The sequence below is a fragment of the Aotus nancymaae genome, unplaced genomic scaffold (genome assembly GCF_030222135.1).
Source record: "Aotus nancymaae isolate 86718 unplaced genomic scaffold, 86718_ANA_hifiasm-v0.15.2.pri h1tg000108l, whole genome shotgun sequence".
In the NCBI taxonomy this organism is placed as follows: domain Eukaryota; kingdom Metazoa; phylum Chordata; class Mammalia; order Primates; family Aotidae; genus Aotus; species Aotus nancymaae.
The window spans coordinates 33601779-33621995 of NW_026988523.1; the positions used below are offsets into that span (position 1 = coordinate 33601779).

At 45.4% G+C, this 20217-nt stretch overlaps 2 protein-coding genes across 2 annotated transcripts; both read right to left on the bottom strand.

The window, feature by feature from the left end:
• Nucleotides 1–1058: 1058 nt before the first annotated feature.
• On the bottom strand, nt 1059–2861 carry LOC135272323 (uncharacterized protein C2orf78-like). The gene has a single exon (XM_064370860.1). The coding sequence runs from the start codon at nt 2859–2861 to the stop codon at nt 1059–1061; it is 1803 nt and encodes a 600-aa protein (XP_064226930.1).
• Nucleotides 2862–17402: 14541 nt separating this feature from the next.
• LOC135272326 (uncharacterized protein C2orf78-like) lies at nt 17403–19205 on the bottom strand. The gene has a single exon (XM_064370886.1). The coding sequence runs from the start codon at nt 19203–19205 to the stop codon at nt 17403–17405; it is 1803 nt and encodes a 600-aa protein (XP_064226956.1).
• Nucleotides 19206–20217: the final 1012 nt, after the last annotated feature.

A 20217-nucleotide genomic window follows, 5' to 3' on the forward strand; every position in this document is an offset into this window, starting at 1 on the left:
CTAGAACTGTGAGCCCTTGCCATTCCCCTGGTGGTAGATTCCCCTGTTTTGTACTGACGTTTCCCAGCTGTGATCATATACCTATAAGGTAACCCAAACCTGTTGGAGGTGAGACCTGAATCTTATTTTCTAAAACAGCTATCTGATAGGCCATGAGACATAAGGCCATCATCCATGGGAGATTTTGTACGTTTCTTTTGGTCCACCCAGCCTTATCTTCTGCCATCTTCAACTTCTATCCAAATTTTATTCTTTTAGTCCTAACCTCAGATTCTGCATCTTACTTCTGCCATTTCCCCCATTTCTGATTCTTTGTATAAGCCTATGAAATCTCTCCCCTTTTGACCTTCTTAGTCAAGGACCATGTTCCTTCCTCTTTCCTCAATTCTGCTGATATTCTCCCATTCAAATTTTAGTTCTTCCTTTTTTTTTTTTTTTTTTTTTTTTTTTTTTGTTTGAGCTGGAGTTTTGCTGCATTGTTCAGGCTGGAGGACAGTGGTGGGAATCTCAGCTTACTGCAACCTCCACCTCCCGGGTTGAAGCAATTCTCTGGCCTCAGCCTCCTGAGAAGCTAGGATTACAGGAACCCACCACCACACCCAGCTACTTTTAGCAGAGATGAATTTCACCATGTTGGCCAGGCTGGTCTCGAACTCCTGACCTCAGGTGATCCACCCACCTTGGCCTCTCAAAGTGCTGGGATTACAGGCATGAGCCACCTTGCCCAGCCATAATTCCTTCTAAGGCAGCCTTTGATCCCTACCCCACCAAAGAAAACCTACAGTCAACAGCATCTTAAAACTTAAAAGCCTCTTTATTACTTATCTATTAATCCTAATGGATTTGTTTATTCAGTTTGAAAAGCATGTTATGGGAATAAATAAATTGTTATGTATCTATATATTTGGAAAACCAGCTGGTATCCAGAGTCAAGCCAACAGTCTCAGCAGCTCGTAGATTCTGTAGCCATAGTATTGAGAAATTTCCATATCTTTTCCCCTTTAGATGAAGAACTGCGGTTTCCCCGAAGAGGTGTATTTGGCAGCATTCTCGAGCTCTTACTGAGCCTTCCTCTTCATGGCCTCACGCTCTGGCCTCTGCTCTTTTGTGATGGGCGTTGACACTACTGGCCCAGAAACGTCGGGTGTCCTCCGTGGCCTGGGTTGGAAATTGAAGTCTTGGATTAGAAATTGGTTTTGAGGCTTGGCCAGTGACTGGAGATTGGTCGTAGCAGTGGAAACGGGCTCCCGCTGGAAAGAAGAGCAAGATGATGTTTTGTAGGGTGCTGGCCTAGAAGCAGTAGGAGGCTGGTTAGGATTGGCTGAACCGCGTTGGGTTGCACTGGTCGAAATTGGCTGAGCTGGTCTGGCGGGACCTGTCAGAGATGTGTTGGTAGAAGCCGGTTGGGACAGACTGACTGCAGTCGACTGAGGTGACTTAGTAGAACCAGGTGGAGCGGGGCAAGCCACAGCAGGCCTACGTGAGGCCGGAGGGTGTGGCCGCCGAGAAACGCGTCGAGCTTGAGGTTTGTCCAGGGTCAGAAAGGGCAACGGTATCAACTTGACCTTCCCAGGTGGTGGCAACTCATACTGGGATGGAGATGGACACTCTTTTTCAGCACTATCATCCGGTTTCTGGGCCTTGACTTGAGTTTTCTCTGGGCCTTTCCCCTCACGTCGGGTATCCAGCCATGGTTTGAAAGCTGAGAATGGCCGAGGGTTCTGGGTGTTGCTTGAGCTTCCCAGAGTCCGGGAGGGAGAGAATCCAGTTTTCCTGTCGCTCTTTTTCCCCAGTGCATGGGAAACTTGCATGGACTCTAGCATGTGCGTGTCCAGGGAGCTTCGTGGCTTTTTGAAGGTCTCTCGGCTAAGCTCAGGTTGATGTTTCTTGCGCTCCATATTGGGAATGGCTTGCTTGTCTTCTACCTTGACTTTGGTCCCTGACTCCTCACTGTCTTCAGCTTTTTTGGAGCTGTTCTCTCTGCTCCTTTTGGTCTTCTCCTGCCCACGCCTCTTAGTCGTGCTGCTCCTGCTGGATGCGTGAGGTTTGTTGTGAGGTTTGTGACGTTTGTTGCTAGAATGCTTGCTCTTGTTCACAGAAGCGCCGTCGCTGGCGGTAGCACCGGGAACAGTCACTTCTCCGTCTAATAAGCTCTCTGGGTTCTTTGGCTGGATTTTGGCCTTGGGAGCACCCTGGATAGGCTCGGCAGCTTTATGCTTGTTCTTCCTGACTTGATCAGAGTGACCCTTTCTGACACTTGACTTTTCCTGCACCTGATTTACCTTGATGGCACTGGGATCTTTGGCTTTCTTTGCAGAGGGACTTTTGGGTTGGTCAAGATCTTGTAAGGAACTGAAGCTGGAGGGGAGGTGAGTATCCTCCACCAAGGTAGTGATGTCTGCAGGATCACTGCTAGACTCCATCCCATTTTCAAGTATCCCTTGGCCCTCAAGACTCAGGCTGTTCTTTCTCAGATTGGTGTTTTCGGAACCAGGCTGCTCCTCTTGGCCAAGAGGATCAATGCAGGACAGAAGCTGGTGACTATCCGGGATTTCTAAAGGAAGCAGTGGAGGATCTTGATTTTCTGTTGGGAACTGGTAGGCATCTAGAGGCTTTGAAAGCTTGGTTTTAATCTCATCCAAATTCTTCTTCTCGGTTTTGTCCTGGCTTGGAGCTGGTGACAGTGTCAAGAGATTAGTTGGACTCTGGACTGGAGCTATCGTTGAAATGCCCCCAAGGTCAGGTGATGGATTACTCTCAAGTATCTGGGTATTTCTGCTACTGCAGGACTTGGAGAATTCTGAAGTTTGTGCCAGACAAAACGTCTGGCTTGGAGATTGCAATCCCGGGGAAGTATCCATCCCCAGGGAAGTTTTCATCACTACAAAGGAATCAAGGAAGAAGTCAATCCCTGGTAAGTGAGATGCTCCCCCTACACACCAATGCAGCAATTGGATACCTTTCTAACATGGGCAAGGCATTTCTACTAGCTCTTCTTCATGACCATGGACAAGACCCTGCATTAGGGGATAGGCAGTGACTGTTCTCTTACTGGTTATCATTTGATGTGATTGTTTCTTGGCTTTCTTTGGATTTCATAGGGTTGTTGTAAGCCAAATAAAAAGCGAAAGTGATTTTTAAATAGGAGATGTTTTATAAAGCCTCATATTCTCATATAGGGTCCTTTCCATTCTCTCCACTCTCCTGAGGGAATAAGAACACCCTTTACACCATATACTAGGGGGGAGAGTGGAGCCCTTCCTTGTGAAATACATAAGCAAGCCCAGATTCTAAGCCTGTTTGTTTTGGAGAGGGTCTCTAAGCACAAGGTCTTAAATCCTGTTATAAGTTAAGGAAAATCAAAATGTCACTGCGAAAATAAGAGTTCTGAAGTGCCTTCCAAAGACACTAAAGTAATAGATGAAGGAAGGAAGTTACAGAGTGCTGGTGCAGGGGAACTGATCAGCCGGGCCACTAAAAAGTGTGGTATCTCTTGGGACGCTCTTCTATGTGGCATAGATGGCCATTGTAGTGTTCAACTTTCCCACTGAAAAGGTGTTCTTAGATAGACTCTGAAAATGGAGAGCAATGCCCAAGAATAGTGGTTGAAGTCTCAGGACTTAAATTCTGCCTATCCATGGACTTGCCACTCAGCTATAGATTTGACCCTCCCTTTCAATACTGCGTTTATTCCTCTCCTCTCTTGCTGTTTGTACTCACCTTGATTATAGGGATTATAGGCAGACACCACTGCACCTGGCTAATTTTTTGTATTTTTAATAGAGACCGGGTTGGTTTCACCATGTTTGCCAGGCTTGTCTCTAACTCTTGACGTCAAGTGTTCTGCCCACCTCGGCCTCCCACAATACTAGGATTGCCACATGAGCCACTGTGCTCGGCCTGGAAGCATCATTCCTAAAACACATTTCTAAAATATTTATATTAAAGGCTGTCAAGTGTCATCTATGTTCAAAAAGGCAAAAGAAAAAAAAAACAACTGAATGTGACTTCTGATAAGCTGCTTTATCTAGGGATACTTTATTCTAGCCTGTTTCCTTCCTAGCTTATTGATCTAAGCATTTGCTAAAACCAACTTCATTTTGCCCTATTCAGAGTAGATTTTGCTGTGTTGTCTTTCTGCTTTTCTTCTAAAATTTAAAGTATAGTTTTTGCTCTTTAAATCATTGTGTCATTCTCCAGGGCATATCCCAAGGGTAAGTGTAGGGGACCCGGTCTTTCTTCTTTCATTTAAAATCCCAAATTCCTTACCCTAGAATATCTGCCTCCTTATAACCCAGTACTCTTCATTTTCTCTTTCCATCTAGTTCAGATAGGAATCTCCAAAACGTGAATATTGCTTTTGTTTGTTTGAGACAGGGTCTCACCTTGTCACCCAGGCTGAAGTCCAGTGGTGCGAACATGGCTCACTGCAGCCTCAACCTCCTGGGCTTAAACAGTCCACTGATCCTCCCACCTCAGCCTCCTGAGTAGCTGGCATGCCCACACACCTGGCTGATTTTTTAAAAATTTTGTAGAAATGAGGTCTTGTCATGTCGCCCAGACTGGTCAGGAACTCCTAGGCTCAAGTGTTTATCCCATCTCGGCCTCCCAAAGCACTGAGATTACAGATGGGAGCAACCGTGCCCAGCTGAATATTAAAAACATCACTACACATCACTAAATATCAAATAGCAAAGTTGAAATATTAGTTAGGGAGATGTCCTCCCAAAGTGCTGAGATTACAGGTGTGAGCCACCATGGCTGGCTGAGTGTTTAAAACGTCACTAAATTTAAAATCGTGAAGTTGAAATATTAGTGGAGGGAGACTATTACACATAAAACACCTCAGAATATGTTGCTAGTTGTCTACGCCACTTAGGTTTTCCCTCTGTTTCTGTTGAAACAAACACGCTCAAGAAGTGTCTGCTTTCATTTTCTGTACTTGTGCCCTTTCAGACTCAGCATTAGAAAAGAAAGGGGCCCGAAGGAATAACCAATCTATTATCCTAATGTAACAGATGAGGAAACAGATTTTGTGAGAGAATAAAAGAGTCCTCTAAAGTCACACAGCTAGTACATGTCAAGGCCAAAACTGAAATTAGGTCTCTAGATTTCCAGTGCAGTACCTTCCCTGTTATTCCAAGCTGTTTGGGACTATACGGGTAAAGAAATCTAAAGTTAGGGGGAAAGAAGTCAAATGAAAAACTGTCAAGAAAGTTTCTCTCTTTACCTGACATGGTCAGAGAAGAAGAAACATCAACTGTGGATACAAGGCATGAAGAGACGATCCTAGCGGATGTCTGTGTGACTGAAGCCAAGGAGTGCGTGTGTCCAGTATGAAGGCTACTGTCACACTGGTCACTGGCCACTTGTGATGTTACAGATCTACCCCAAGATTCTACCAGGTGGCAGTAGGCTTGGTGAGAGAATGATGTCACAAAGCAGGCAGTTGGAAGGTGTGCGATAGCCAATAGGGAGGCCAGGTTCCCAAGAAGATGGGATTGGCTGGCAGAGGTGGTAGGAAAGCTGAAACTACTAAGTGGCTGAGTTCCAGGGAGGTGAAATCCTGCAAGATCATCTCAGTGTTTCTTATACATGTTCACTAATATCATTGACTAGTATTTATATTTTATATGTCATATTTCATATTATGTAATACTCCTATACATTTATAGTTGTATAGTACATACACAACATCCTAGTACAGAAAGGAAAGGGACATCTGAGCAATTACAGTTGTTCTAAAAGCATTTCAGTGAATCTGATTAATGAATTTACTGCTGCTTTTTTTTTTTTTTTGAGACGGAGTTTCGCTCTTGTTACCCAGGCTGGAGTGCAATGGCGCGATCTTGGCTCACCGCAACCTCCGCCTCCTGGGTTCAGGCAATTTCTCCTGCCTCGGCCTCCTGAGTAGCTGGGATTACAGGCACGAGCCACCGTGCCCAGCTAATTTTCCTACTTTTTGTAGAGATGGGGTTTGGCCATGTTGTTGAGGCTGGTCTCAAACTCTTGGGCCCAAGTGAACCACCCACCTTGGCCTTCCTGTGCCCAGCCAAATGTTACTTTTTATATAGCATTAAGCCAGGCGATATATGTGGGAGGAGGAAAGTAGGCAGAAGAATCTATAGTAAAAAAGAAGAAAAAGGAGAAAATTTAATTAATATTATTATTAGTAGTAGAATGAATAAAATCGAATGAAGAATAGAAGCAATTCTCTGGAATATAGATATTAGTATTGTTTCCAAGCAAAAGGGGCTCACTGCCCGATGGGCTAGAAGCCAACACTTTGGCACTGGGTTTTTGAGAAAAGAAAAACTTTTTATTGCAAGTTGGCTCACGAGGAGACAGGCGTCCAGCCCAGATCTGTCTCCTTGTGCTGGCTTCAAGACAGTAATTTTATTAGGAAAGGTTTAAGGGGTGGATTTCGAGATTAGTAGGTGATTGGTGTAATTAGAGGGGAAGGGGTCTCAAAAGTCCTTGCACATATGCGGTGATCTCTTCATGTCTCTTCATGGGTCCCATTTGCAAATTCAGGGGAAGTTAGTATGAAACATATGGTGGAAATTTAGGCTGTGACATTAGCAAGCTGGTTCCGCACAGACTCTAGTTAGCCATACTGGTTCCTTCCGTTTTAGCGAGTTCTGTTATCTTACAAGCATAGGGACTTAAAGCAAGTTGTTTCTTTTTGTAACTGCTATCCTACAAACTCAAGAATTTCTGTTAGTTACTGGTTTCCTTAACTCTTTCGGGCATGGTGTCAGTAGCAGTAGTAATAGTAGTAGTAGTAATTGTAGTAAAATATCCCTTTTATTGAGCACATTCTATGTGTGCAGATACTGTCTATTTCATTGAAATCTCACACAGCCCATAAAAAGTAAGTATAATTACTCCAGCTTTACATATGGAGAAACTGAGGCTGAGAGTGGAAAGTAACTGTTTGAGGGTCACACAGCCAGACAGAAGAGAACTATGAACCTGGGGTGTCTGTCTCTACTCTTCCTTCCTGCCTCTCAAGCCTTCCTTCAAGGAGAGGGCATGGAGAGGCCACCTGCCACCCTTTCTGGGTACCCAGTGAGGTGACGCCTGTGCCTGAGGACTTCCTGTCTTGCAGCCCATCAGCTTCTTCACAAGTGACTTGAACTACCCGTTTGAAGCGGTGTACTGTGGCCCCCTGTTACTGCTGGCCTGCTCCTCAGTGATCATCTCCGGCATTTCTTCCTACCTCATTATTGGACAGACTGCACTTATAGCCACTTTCTGCTATCTCCTGGTTTTCCTGCTGGAGGTAATGTCTTTCTTTGCCACCCATTTGATGGTGGGCCCCGGAAGTCCCAGGGCTCCTGAACCTGGGATAGCTCTTGAGTGAGAATGTTGGTGCATGTTGACCATTCAGTCTGTTGTGGTTAAGATTCAGCTCCAATCCGTACCTCAAACTATTCTCTGGCCACAATATTTGGTTAATGAGTAAATAAGAGGTGAATAGCAAAGTCTACCTCGTAGCTTTCTATGGGAGATTATCTTCTTCACCAACTTTCCTTTGTAGATAATCTCTGTGCAAGATATCTCTTCTACCCAGAATGTGCTGATGTAACAATGCAGCCAGCATTTAAGATTTATCTGAGCACAATATAATGGGGAAAGGGAAGCACATTTGTTACCAAAGATTCAGGTGAAATAAAATTGAGCAAAACAGAAATGGCTCTTGGATTATGTGTGCTCTGAATTATTGAAATCAAGTATTTTCCTGAGTGTGGTCACTCTGATTGAACGGTGACTTTAATTATTAGAGGCTTTAGGGTTCCAGAAGACAGAGGAAGCATTTTGGTTTAGTTTCTGCCTTAGTAGCCACAGCCTGGCTTGGGACTCAGGAGAGAAAGGCCCCTGGGATGCTCTGAGGCATGGTGGCCTGGAGAGCTTTGATTGGAAAACCTCTCTTTGGAAATACACCCAGTTGCCCTACTTATGCCAGGCTGAACTCTCCTGCCCTTGTCAAAGGAAGCCCTTGCAGATCAATTCCAAACTTGCTGTATCCTGACTCCAGGTGTTCATGACCCAGATGTCTTTGAAGACTCAGCATCACAATCTGAGGTGAGTGACCAGCGCATCCGTTTGACCAGTGAAGTTCTCACTTGCATTAAGCTGATTAAAATGTACACATGGGAGAAACCATTTGCAAAAATAATTGAAGGTATGGAAAATCTGACTTCCTGCTCTGAACCTGGTGATGTCACAGTGAGTCATGCCCCTCTCACCTCTTGGGGATTGTTTGATGCTTTGGGGATGGTGCTGTGCTCTTTGGAGAATGTTCTTTTGGTTATCTTTGGTGTATTTCTTTTTTCTTTCCTCTTGAGCAAGCCTTTATTGTCAATTTGTAAAGTAGCTAAACTATTTCCAAATAAACAGAACATACACACTGAAAAAGTAAACTATATTATGCAATACACACTATTTTTTCTTCTCTTTTTTTTCTTTTTTTTTTTTTTTGTTGAGAAAGAGTCTCACTCTGTCACCAGGCTGGAGTGCAGTGGCGTGATCTTGGCTCATGCAACCTCCGCCTCCCGGGTTCAAGTAATTATCCTGCCTCAGCCTCCCGAGTAGCTGGGACTACAGGCATGCACCGCCATGCCCAGCTAATTTTTGTATTTTTTTTAGTAGAGATGGGGTTTCACCGTGTTGGCCAGGATGGTCTCGATCTCTTGACCTCATGATTTGCCCGCCTCAGCCTCCCAAAGTGCTGGGATTACAGACTCTTCTCTTAAATTAAAACATTTAATTAAATTTCTTCTGAATCGTTACACTTTGTCAATCAATATTTCTTGCCTGTTCTGAAGTGTTTTTTATTGTTGAATATGTAATATTTTTATTCTACATGACTTGGCACATTATCTCAATATGAATTCAAGAGCCCCACATTCGTCTGTCAGTGTTAATCCTTTGGTAAATTGATTTCCCTATCATCTTTCCTAGTATATTTCTTCCCCTCTTGTAGTAATTTTTCAATGAAGTATTTCTAGGCTTTTAATGGAAATGGTAGGTGCTAGAGAACCACAGAAAACCAACTTCCTTGATCTCATCTTATTTTGCTACTTTTCATTTTGCCAGTAAGTCTGTGTTCTAACCTATACATTTTCTGTAAAATACATTGAATATTTCTGTAAATTCAATGTGATTATCAGAGTATATAAAGCAGGCTTTTATTCTTCGACCAGAGCAAATGTGGCAATCAGTAATAATCAATGATAAGTTGTCATTGCTCACACATATTGATCAGATTCAGCAGTTCCAAAAGAAATATTTTTTTCTATTTTTAAAAATGCATGAACACCATCAGGTCAATTCTCCAGGAAAGATACCTTTAACCTTGTTATGTTTGATTGACTTCTAAAATTGTTTAGATTTTCTTTATCTAGATGGAAGTAGAACAAACTTCATTCCTTCTGCAATTCTGCAGTGCGGTGTTGGTTTAAATTACCAAAGCATTAGAAACGCAGGTGCAAGTGAGTGCATAAGTGGAACTTCACATTCTTGCATTTAGGGATTCATAACATGGTAAATGAGGAATTATTCGTGTTTTTTTTATTTTTATTTTTTATTATACTTTAAGTTCTGGGGTACATGTGCAGATCATGCAGGATTGTTGCATAGGTACACACACGCCATGGCGGTTTGCTGCCTCCATCCCCTCGTCACCTACATCAGGCATTTCTCCCAGTGTTATCCCTCCCAACCTCCCCACCCCCTCACCATCACTCCCCTAGCCCCCCATCCCCCAACAGATCCCAGTGTGTGATGTTCCCCTCCCTGTGTCCATGTATTTTCATTGTTCAACACCCACCTATGAGTGAGAACGTGTGGTGTTTGGTTTTCTGTTCTTATGTGAGCTTGCTGAGAATGATGGTTTCCAGATTCATCCATGTTCCTGCAAAGGACATGAACTCATCCTTTTTTATGACTGCATAGTATTCCGTGGTGTCTATGTGCCACATTTTCTTTATCCAGTCTATCAGTGATGGGCATTTGGGTATTTCTTTTTTATTTCCTAGACCTAAGAAAGAAGGAAAGGAAACTAGTGGAGAAGTCTGGGCTTGTCCAGAGCCTGACCACTACAGTCTTGTTCACACCCCGATAGTGGCCACAGTGGTCATGATTCTCATCCGCACATTCTTCAAATTGAAACTCACAGCATCAATGGTAAGGGTTTGGGGTGCTTTGTTTTCTCCCCATCGTGATCGCAAGTTTTTTCATGTGTCCTTTTTTAGCCCATGCCCCTCAAAGGTCTGAAGGCTTTGCAAATAGACACTATATGTTCATTTTGATTTTCCAGACAAGGGAATGGCACTGTCTTCCATCTCAACCCATCTGAGAAAGTGACATCTCAGATAGCCCTGTGAGTGGGCCGGATGGCAGAACCATCAGGTTATGGGGGAGGTGGTACCTATAGTTAAAATTCTGATAATTAGAATTACACCTTGAAGTTGAAAAGTTCCTCTAACCCCAAATAAAGGCCCTGGAAATGCACTTTAAATACAGAGGTATATAGTTTCTTTGGTATTTCCCTTCATGGTCTGAACTTGGCCCTTAGAAGTGGCAGCTGCCTTTCAGGGTTAGGAATCCCAGCTCTTCGAGCAGAATAAGACAGTGTGCTGCTCTTGGAGGGGTGGTAATACGGCTGGGGAGGCCAGGAGGCCGCACGCAGAGCAAGAAGGGAAGCACATGAGAGTCTGCAGCCAAGGGGTGGTGTGTGCCTCAGATGCTGGCCCCTCTGTTTGGCTCAGGCGTGCACCAGGGAAACATCCTCAAGAAGTCTGAGGGAAGGCCGGGCAGGGTGGCTCAAGCCTGTAATCCCAGCACTTTGGGAGGCCGAGGCGGGTGGATCACGAGGTTGAGAGATCGAGACCATCCTGGTCAACATTGTGAAACCCTGTCTCTACTAATACAAAAAAACTAGCTGGGCACGGTGGCACGTGCCTGTAATCCCAGCTACTCAGGAGGCTGAGGCAGGAGAATTGCCTGATCCCAGGAGGCCGAGGTTGCGGTGAGCCGAGATCGTGCCATTGCACTCCAGCCTGGGTAACGAGAGCGAAACTCCGTCTCAAAAAAAAAAAAAAAAAAGTAGAGAGTAGAATGGTGGCTACCAGGGACTGGGGAGTGGTCAACGTTGCGGAGACTTTGGTCAGTGGAGACCAAATTTCAGTTGGACAGGAGGAATAAGTTCAAGAGATCTGTTGTACAACATGGTGACTGTAGTTAATAATAATGTAGTGGGCCGGGTGTGGTGGCTCACTCCTGTAATTCCAGCACTTTGGGAGGTCGAGGCAGGCAGATCACCTGAGGTTAGGAGTTTGAGACCAGCCTGGCCAACATGGAGAAATCCCATCTCTACTAAAAAATACAAAAATTAGCTGAGTGTGGTGGCATGTGCCTGTAATCCCAGCTACTCAGGAGGCTGAGGCAGAAGAATCGCTTGAACCCTGGAACCCTGGAGGTGGAGGTTACAGTGAGCTGAGATTGTGACACTGCATTCCAGCCTGGGCAACAGAGTGAGATGTAGTCTCAAAAAAAAAAAAAAAAAACCAAAATTGTGTGTCTACATTGGAAAGATGGAGGAATTGGAAGTTTGGATATATATCCTGTGGGCAGTGCAAAGTGTAACTAAATCCTTATCTTCCATACTGTAAAGATAATAGTTTCTAAAACAAAAAACAAGTAGCACTGTAAGCATATTTAGGTATACAATGGTAAATATTTTTTTAAATTTTATTTATTATTATTTTTTTCTTTGAGACGAAGTCTTGGTCTGTCGCCCAGGCTGGAGGGTAGTGGCACTATCTTGGCTCACTGCACAATCTCTGCCTCCCAAGTTCAAGCGATTCTCCTGCCTCAGCCTCTGGAGTAGCTGGGACTACAGGTGTGTACCACCATGCTCGGCTAATTTTTTGTATTTTTAGTAGAGACAAGGTTTCACCGTGTTAGCCAGGATGGTCTCGATCTCCTGACCTCGTGATCTGCCCACCTCAGCCTCCAAACATGCTGGGATTATAAGCATGAGCCACCGCACCCAGCCAGAAAACATTTTAAAAATTGGTAATAGTTGGCCAGGCTTGGTGGCTCACGCCTGTAGTCCCAGCATTTTGGGAGTTCGAGGCAGGTGGATCACCTGAGGCCAGGAGTTCAAGACCAGTCTGGCCAACATGGTGAAACCCTGTCTCTACTAAAAATACAAAAATTAGCCGGCATGGTGGTGCACCCCTATAGTCTCAGCTACTCAGGAGGCTGAGACACGAGAATCAATTGAACCCAGGAAGTAGAGGTCGTAGTCAGCCAAGATGGTGTCACTGCACTTCAGCCCTGGCCACTGAGCAAGACACTGTCTCAAAAAACAAAACAAAACAAAAAAACAAAAAGTAATGGTTACCTCTGGGGAGGTAACTCAGTTTTGGGTGACTTTCATTAGCAAAGTAGAAAGGTTAAATACGGGCCTGGCTTGGTGACTCATGCCTGTAATCCCAGCACTTTGGGAGGCCGAGGAGAGAGGATCACCTGAGGTCCAGAGTTCGAGACTAGCCTGGTCAACATGGTGAAACCCTGTCCCTATTAAAAATGCAAAAATTAGCCAGGTGTGGTGGTGGGTGTCTGTAGTCCCAGCTATTTGGGAGGCTGAGGGAGGAGAATCGCTAGACCCTGGGAGGTGGAGGTCACAGTGAGCTGAGATCATGTCACTGCACTCCAGCCTGGGCAACAGAGCAAGACTCCATCCCCTCAACATCAAAAAAAAAAAAAAAAAAAAAAAAAAAAAAAGAAAAAGGAAAGAAAAAGAAAGGTTAATTATGGGAGTTGCATAGTATAGAATGCTACTCAGCAGACATACAAAATATTCAAAAGACAGCATAGAGAGATCGCAAAAATAGTTATGAGTGAAAAAACAAAACCATATTTTTGACACAATAACACGCCAATTTAAAACTACACCAAGGAACTTCTAGCTATAGCAGTGTAAAGATGTCTGTATTCCTCACAAAAAACAACTATGAAATTAAACAAAATTGCCCCAAACAATGATTTCAAGTCTCTGTAAACTGAGCAAGGCAGAAAACAAATTGAGGAGCTTTTATTCTGGAAAAACTGCTATAGCTTCAGGCAAAAGCAATGTGAGTTTGCAGCCTTCTTGCCTGAGGCTACTCCCATCCAACTTCCTCAGTGGCTGGGAACTGTAGTTTTACCAGTGTGGAATTGGCTGGAAAAACCAGTATGTTTGCTGTCACAGTGGGTAGAATGAAATTCTGGGAGTTAGGTGGAGGTGGACAAAAGCCTGCAACGTTCTCAGCTGAATGATGTGAAGTTGGTAGGAAATAAACAGGCAATGAACCCTGTAGCTCTGCTAGCTCAAAGCGGCACTCCTAGCTGGGATCAGTGGTGAAAAAGCCTAAAATTTAGCTGGAAAACAGGGAACCATAAAAGGACTGAGATGAGTTCTCCCACATCCCTGGCTCACTGGGAAACTCTCATACACATGGAGGATGCCTCAGAGAGCTCCACGAAAAATAAAAGACAACGAAGATTTGAACACTGGCTACGCATTTCAACACAGTTCTCAATCTTCAAACAGATACACTGGCAGAAGTGCATGCTATACAGGCTTGAGGTATTTGAACACAACGCCTATTCTAATCATTGGCTGAAGACTGTGCTATGTAATCATAGGGGTGATACCTGAGGGAATTTTTTTTTTTTTTTTTGAGACAGAGTCTCGCTCCTGTCACCCAGGCTGGAGTGCAGTGGCATGACCTCAGCTCACTGCAACCTCCGGATCCTGGGTTCAAGCGATTCTTCTGCCTCTTTTTTTTTGGAGACAGAGTCTCACTCTGTCACTGTCACCTAGGCTGGAGTGCAATGGGAATGGCCTGATCTTAGCTCACTGCAACCTCTGCTTCCCAGGTTCAAGCAATACTCTGCCTAAGTCTCCCTAGTAGATGGGAGTACAGGCGTGTGCCACCACGCCTGGATAATTTTTGTATTTTAGTAGAGACAGGGTTTTGCCATGTTAGCCAGGATGGTCTCAAACGCCTGACCTCAGGTCATTCACCGGCCTCAGCCTCCCAAAGTGCTGGGATTACAGGTGTGACCATTGCTCCTGGCTGGAAAAATGTATTATTATTATTATTATTATTATTATTTGAGGTAGGGTCTCACTCTGCACCCAGGCTGGAGTATATTGGCATGATCTTGGCTCACTGCAACCTCTGCCTCCTGGGCTCCAGCAGTCTTCCCACTTCAGCCTCCTGAGTAGATGGGACCACAGGCACATGCCAGCACAACCTGCTAAGTTTTTGTATTTTTAGTAGAGATGGGATCTTAGTATGTTGCCCAGGAGTTTAAGAACTCCTGAGCTCAAGCCACCTTGGCCTCCCAAAAGTGCTGGGATTACAGGTGTGAGCCACCACGCATGACCCCTGAGGGAAAATTTTAAAAACAAGAATAAAAAATTGAGCAGACATAATAGCAGCTGCACACTGTGGAATGATATAGACTCTACAGTTGAACTCCAAATTACACACACACACACACACACACACACACCCTCCACATCCCCCCATTCATATACACTGCACCCCCCGACATCCCCCACACCCCCACAAACACACACACACCCCCCACATCCCCCTCGCACACACCACACCCCCACACACACCCCACACCCCCACAAACACCACACCCACACCGAGACATCCCACATCCACACACACACACACACACACACACACACACCCCAACAGCATCAGCGGCACCAGCACCATTCAGAAAAATACAACACAATCCAGAGTATTACAGTCTGTTTTATTATTCTATTACCTAAAATGACAAGGTTTTTTTTTTTTTTTTTTTTGTGCAGGGGATGATGAAAATGTAATGGCTTAGATAGTTGCAACGATTGTACAACCTTGTGACATACTAAATGCCCCTGAATTGTACAATTTTGTTTTTTTTTTGAGACGGAGTTTCGCTCCTGTTACCCAGGCTGGAGTGCAATGGCGCGATCTCGGCGCACCGCAACCTCCGCCTCCTGGGTTGAGGCAATTCTCCTGCCTCAGCCTCCTGACTAGCTGGGATTACAGGCACGCGCCACCATGCCCAGCTAATTTTTTTTTGTATTTTTAGTAGAGACGCGGGGTTTCACCATGTTGGCCAGGATGGTCTCGATCTCTTGAGCTTAAGTGGTTTGCCCGCCTTAGCCTCCCAAACGGCTGGGATTACAGATCACTCCCGGCTGAATCGTATGATTTTGAACAGTGAATTTTATGTTATGTAAATTATACATCAGAAACTAATTTTTAAAAAGTAAATTACTGGGCTGGGCGCAGTGGCTCACGCCTGTAATCTCAGCACTTTGGGAGGCCGAGGCGGGTGGATCACGAGGTCAAGAGATCGAGACCATCCTGGTCAACATGGTGAAACCCCGTCTCTACTAAAAATACAAAAAATTAGCTGGGCATGGTGGCGCGTGCCTGTAATCCCAGCTACTCAGGAGGCTGAGGCAGGAGAATTGCCTGAACCTAGGAGGCGGAGGTTGCGGTGAGCCGAGATCGCGACATTGCACTCCAGCCTGGGTAACAAGAGCGAAATGCCGTCTCAAAAAAAAAAAAAGAAAAAAGAAAAAAAAAGTAAATTACTCATTTTCTCATGGAGATCATCCACTGCCCTCATCTTCCCTTCCCCCACCGTTCCTGTCCCGCCGTCCCCCTACCGCCCTCAACCCTTTCTGCCTATCGCTGTGCCTCCAGGCGGGGTCCCCTCCCGCTAAGCAGCGTCTCCGCACAGTTGGGCGCCTGCGTCTTGAGGCTTTTGGAGGGCGACTCAGGGCGCAGGCGCGCCCACCACTCGTCCTGTGAAAATGGCCGCTCCAAGCCGTTTTTTCTCCGGTACTTCAGTTAATGGTGATGGCCGAGAAGGTTGCACGTGCTGGAATGGACGGAGGAGGACCTGGCGGGCCTCTTAATATTTAAATCCCTCCGGAAGCTTGAGTTCGTCTGCCTCTAACCTCCGGATGCCTTGATCTCAAAGCCAGGCTGACTGCCTGCAGGCGCTCGTAAACGCTGAGGACTTCTGAGACCCACAGGCCTTACCCCTTTGCATGCGGTGTGACCCAAGCCCATTGCTGAACCTCACTAGGAAGGTGGCACAGTGTTATACTGGTCTTGTGTGTTGTCGTGAAGGTGAACTGAAGTAGTGCATCTCACTGACCCGTGCATAGGTGTTGAGTCAATGGTGATCTATACTCCAGGGTCTTTTCTGGGTCAGCTTCAAGTTCCTGCAGTTCGCTTGGCTAGGCCCCAGGTTATCAGCTACACCTAGAACTGTGAGCCCTTGCCATTCCCCTGGTGGTAGATTCCCCTGTTTTGTACTGACGTTTCCCAACTGTGATCATATACCTATAAGGTAACCCAAACCTGTTGGAGGTGAGACCTGAATCTTATTTTCTAAAACAGCTATCTGATAGGCCATGAGACATAAGGCCATCATCCATGGGAGATTTTGTACGTTTCTTTTGGTCCACCCAGCCTTATCTTCTGCCATCTTCAACTTCTATCCAAATTTTATTCTTTTAGTCCTAACCTCAGATTCTGCATCTTACTTCTGCCATTTCCCCCATTTCTGATTCTTTGTATAAGCCTATGAAATCTCTCCCCTTTTGACCTTCTTAGTCAAGGACCATGTTCCTTCCTCTTTCCTCAATTCTGCTGATATTCTCCCATTCAAATTTTAGTTCTTCCTTTTTTTTTTTTTTTTTTTTTTTTTTTTGTTTGAGCTGGAGTTTTGCTGCATTGTTCAGGCTGGAGGACAGTGGTGGGAATCTCAGCTTACTGCAACCTCCACCTCCCGGGTTGAAGCAATTCTCTGGCCTCAGCCTCCTGAGAAGCTAGGATTACAGGAACCCACCACCACACCCATCTACTTTTAGCAGAGATGAATTTCACCATGTTGGCCAGGCTGGTCTCGAACTCCTGACCTCAGGTGATCCACCCACCTTGGCCTCTCAAAGTGCTGGGATTACAGGCATGAGCCACCTTGCCCAGCCATAATTCCTTCTAAGGCAGCCTTTGATCCCTACCCCACCAAAGAAAACCTACAGTCAACAGCATCTTAAAACTTAAAAGCCTCTTTATTACTTATCTATTAATCCTAATGGATTTGTTTATTCAGTTTGAAAAGTATGTTATGGGAATAAATAAATTGTTATGTATCTATATATTTGGAAAACCAGCTGGTATCCAGAGTCAAGCCAACAGTCTCAGCAGCTCGTAGATTCTGTAGCCATAGTATTGAGAAATTTCCATATCTTTTCCCCTTTAGATGAAGAACTGCGGTTTCCCCGAAGAGGTGTATTTGGCAGCATTCTCGAGCTCTTACTGAGCCTTCCTCTTCATGGCCTCACGCTCTGGCCTCTGCTCTTTTGTGATGGGCGTTGACACTACTGGCCCAGAAACGTCGGGTGTCCTCCATGGCCTGGGTTGGAAATTGAAGTCTTGGATTAGAAATTGGTTTTGAGGCTTGGCCAGTGACTGGAGATTGGTCGTAGCAGTGGAAACGGGCTCCCGCTGGAAAGAAGAGCAAGATGATGTTTTGTAGGGTGCTGGCCTAGAAGCAGTAGGAGGCTGGTTAGGATTGGCTGAACCGCGTTGGATTGCACTGGTCGAAATTGGCTGAGCTGGTCTGGCGGGACCTGTCAGAGATGTGTTGGTAGAAGCCGGTTGGGACAGACTGACTGCAGTCGACTGAGGTGACTTAGTAGAACCAGGTGGAGCGGGGCAAGCCACAGCAGGCCTACGTGAGGCCGGAGGGTGTGGCCGCCGAGAAACGCGTCGAGCTTGAGGTTTGTCCAGGGTCAGAAAGGGCAACGGTATCAACTTGACCTTCCCAGGTGGTGGCAACTCATACTGGGATGGAGATGGACACTCTTTTTCAGCACTATCATCCGGTTTCTGGGCCTTGACTTGAGTTTTCTCTGGGCCTTTCCCCTCACGTCGGGTATCCAGCCATGGTTTGAAAGCTGAGAATGGCCGAGGGTTCTGGGTGTTGCTTGAGCTTCCCAGAGTCCGGGAGGGAGAGAATCCAGTTTTCCTGTCGCTCTTTTTCCCCAGTGCATGGGAAACTTGCATGGACTCTAGCATGTGCGTGTCCAGGGAGCTTCGTGGCTTTTTGAAGGTCTCTCGGCTAAGCTCAGGTTGATGTTTCTTGCGCTCCATATTGGGAATGGCTTGCTTGTCTTCTACCTTGACTTTGGTCCCTGACTCCTCACAGTCTTCAGCTTTTTTGGAGCTGTTCTCTCTGCTCCTTTTGGTCTTCTCATGCCCACGCCTCTTAGTCGTGCTGCTCCTGCTGGATGCATGAGGTTTGTTGTGAGGTTTGTGACGTTTGTTGCTAGAATGCTTGCTCTTGTTCACAGAAGCGCTGTCGCTGGCGGTAGCACCGGGAACAGTCACTTCTCCGTCTAATAAGCTCTCTGGGTTCTTTGGCTGGATTTTGGCCTTGGGAGCACCCTGGATAGGCTCGGCAGCTTTATGCTTGTTCTTCCTGACTTGATCAGAGTGACCCTTTCTGACACTTGACTTTTCCTGCACCTGATTTACCTTGATGGCACTGGGATCTTTGGCTTTCTTTGCAGAGGGACTTTTGGGTTGGTCAAGATCTTGTAAGGAACTGAAGCTGGAGGGGAGGTGAGTATCCTCCACCAAGGTAGTGATGTCTGCAGGATCACTGCTAGACTCCGTCCCATTTTCAAGTATCCCTTGGCCCTCAAGACTCAGGCTGTTCTTTCTCAGATTGGTGTTTTCGGAACCAGGCTGCTCCTCTTGGCCAAGAGGATCAATGCAGGACAGAAGCTGGTGACTATCCGGGATTTCTAAAGGAAGCAGTGGAGGATCTTGATTTTCTGTTGGGAACTGGTAGGCATCTAGAGGCTTTGAAAGCTTGGTTTTAATCTCATCCAAATTCTTCTTCTCGGTTTTGTCCTGGCTTGGAGCTGGTGACAGTGTCAAGAGATTAGTTGGACTCTGGACTGGAGCTATCGTTGAAATGCCCCCAAGGTCAGGTGATGGATTACTCTCAAGTATCTGGGTATTTCTGCTACTGCAGGACTTGGAGAATTCTGAAGTTTGTGCCAGACAAAACATCTGGCTTGGAGATTGCAATCCCGGGGAAGTATCCATCCCCAGGGAAGTTTTCATCACTACAAAGGAATCAAGGAAGAAGTCAATCCCTGGTAAGTGAGATGCTCCCCCTACACACCAATGCAGCAATTGGATACCTTTCTAACATGGGCAAGGCATTTCTACTAGCTCTTCTTCATGACCATGGACAAGACCCTGCATTAGGGGATAGGCAGTGACTGTTCTCTTACTGGTTATCATTTGATGTGATTGTTTCTTGGCTTTCTTTGGATTTCATAGGGTTGTTGTAAGCCAAATAAAAAGCGAAAGTGATTTTTAAATAGGAGATGTTTTATAAAGCCTCATATTCTCATATAGGGTCCTTTCCATTCTCTCCACTCTCCTGAGGGAATAAGAACACCCTTTACACCATATACTAGGGGGGAGAGTGGAGCCCTTCCTTGTGAAATACATAAGCAAGCCCAGATTCTAAGCCTGTTTGTTTTGGAGAGGATCTCTAAGCACAAGGTCTTAAATCCTGTTATAAGTTAAGGAAAATCAAAATGTCACTGCGAAAATAAGAGTTCTGAAGTGCCTTCCAAAGACACTAAAGTAATAGATGAAGGAAGGAAGTTACAGAGTGCTGGTGCAGGGGAACTGATCAGCCGGGCCACTAAAAAGTGTGGTATCTCTTGGGACGCTCTTCTATGTGGCATAGATGGCCATTGTAGTGTTCGACTTTCCCACTGATAAGGTGTTCTTAGATAGACTCTGAAAATGGAGAGCAATGCCCAAGAATAGTGGTTGAAGTCTCAGGACTTAAATTCTGCCTATCCATGGACTTGCCACTCAGCTATAGATTTGACCCTCCCTTTCAATACTGCGTTTATTCCTCTCCTCTCTTGCTGTTTGTACTCACCTTGATTATAGGGATTATAGGCAGACACCACTGCACCTGGCTAATTTTTTGTATTTTTAATAGAGACCGGGTTGGTTTCACCATGTTTGCCAGGCTTGTCTCTAACTCTTGACGTCAAGTGTTCTGCCCACCTCGGCCTCCCACAATACTAGG

What these genes read in the sequence shown, in the direction of transcription:
- LOC135272323 (XM_064370860.1), bottom strand. Translation starts at nt 2,861, where the DNA reads ATGGATACTTCCCCGGGATTGCAATCTCCAAGCCAGACGTTTTGTCTG.
- LOC135272326 (XM_064370886.1), bottom strand. Translation starts at nt 19,205, where the DNA reads ATGGATACTTCCCCGGGATTGCAATCTCCAAGCCAGATGTTTTGTCTG.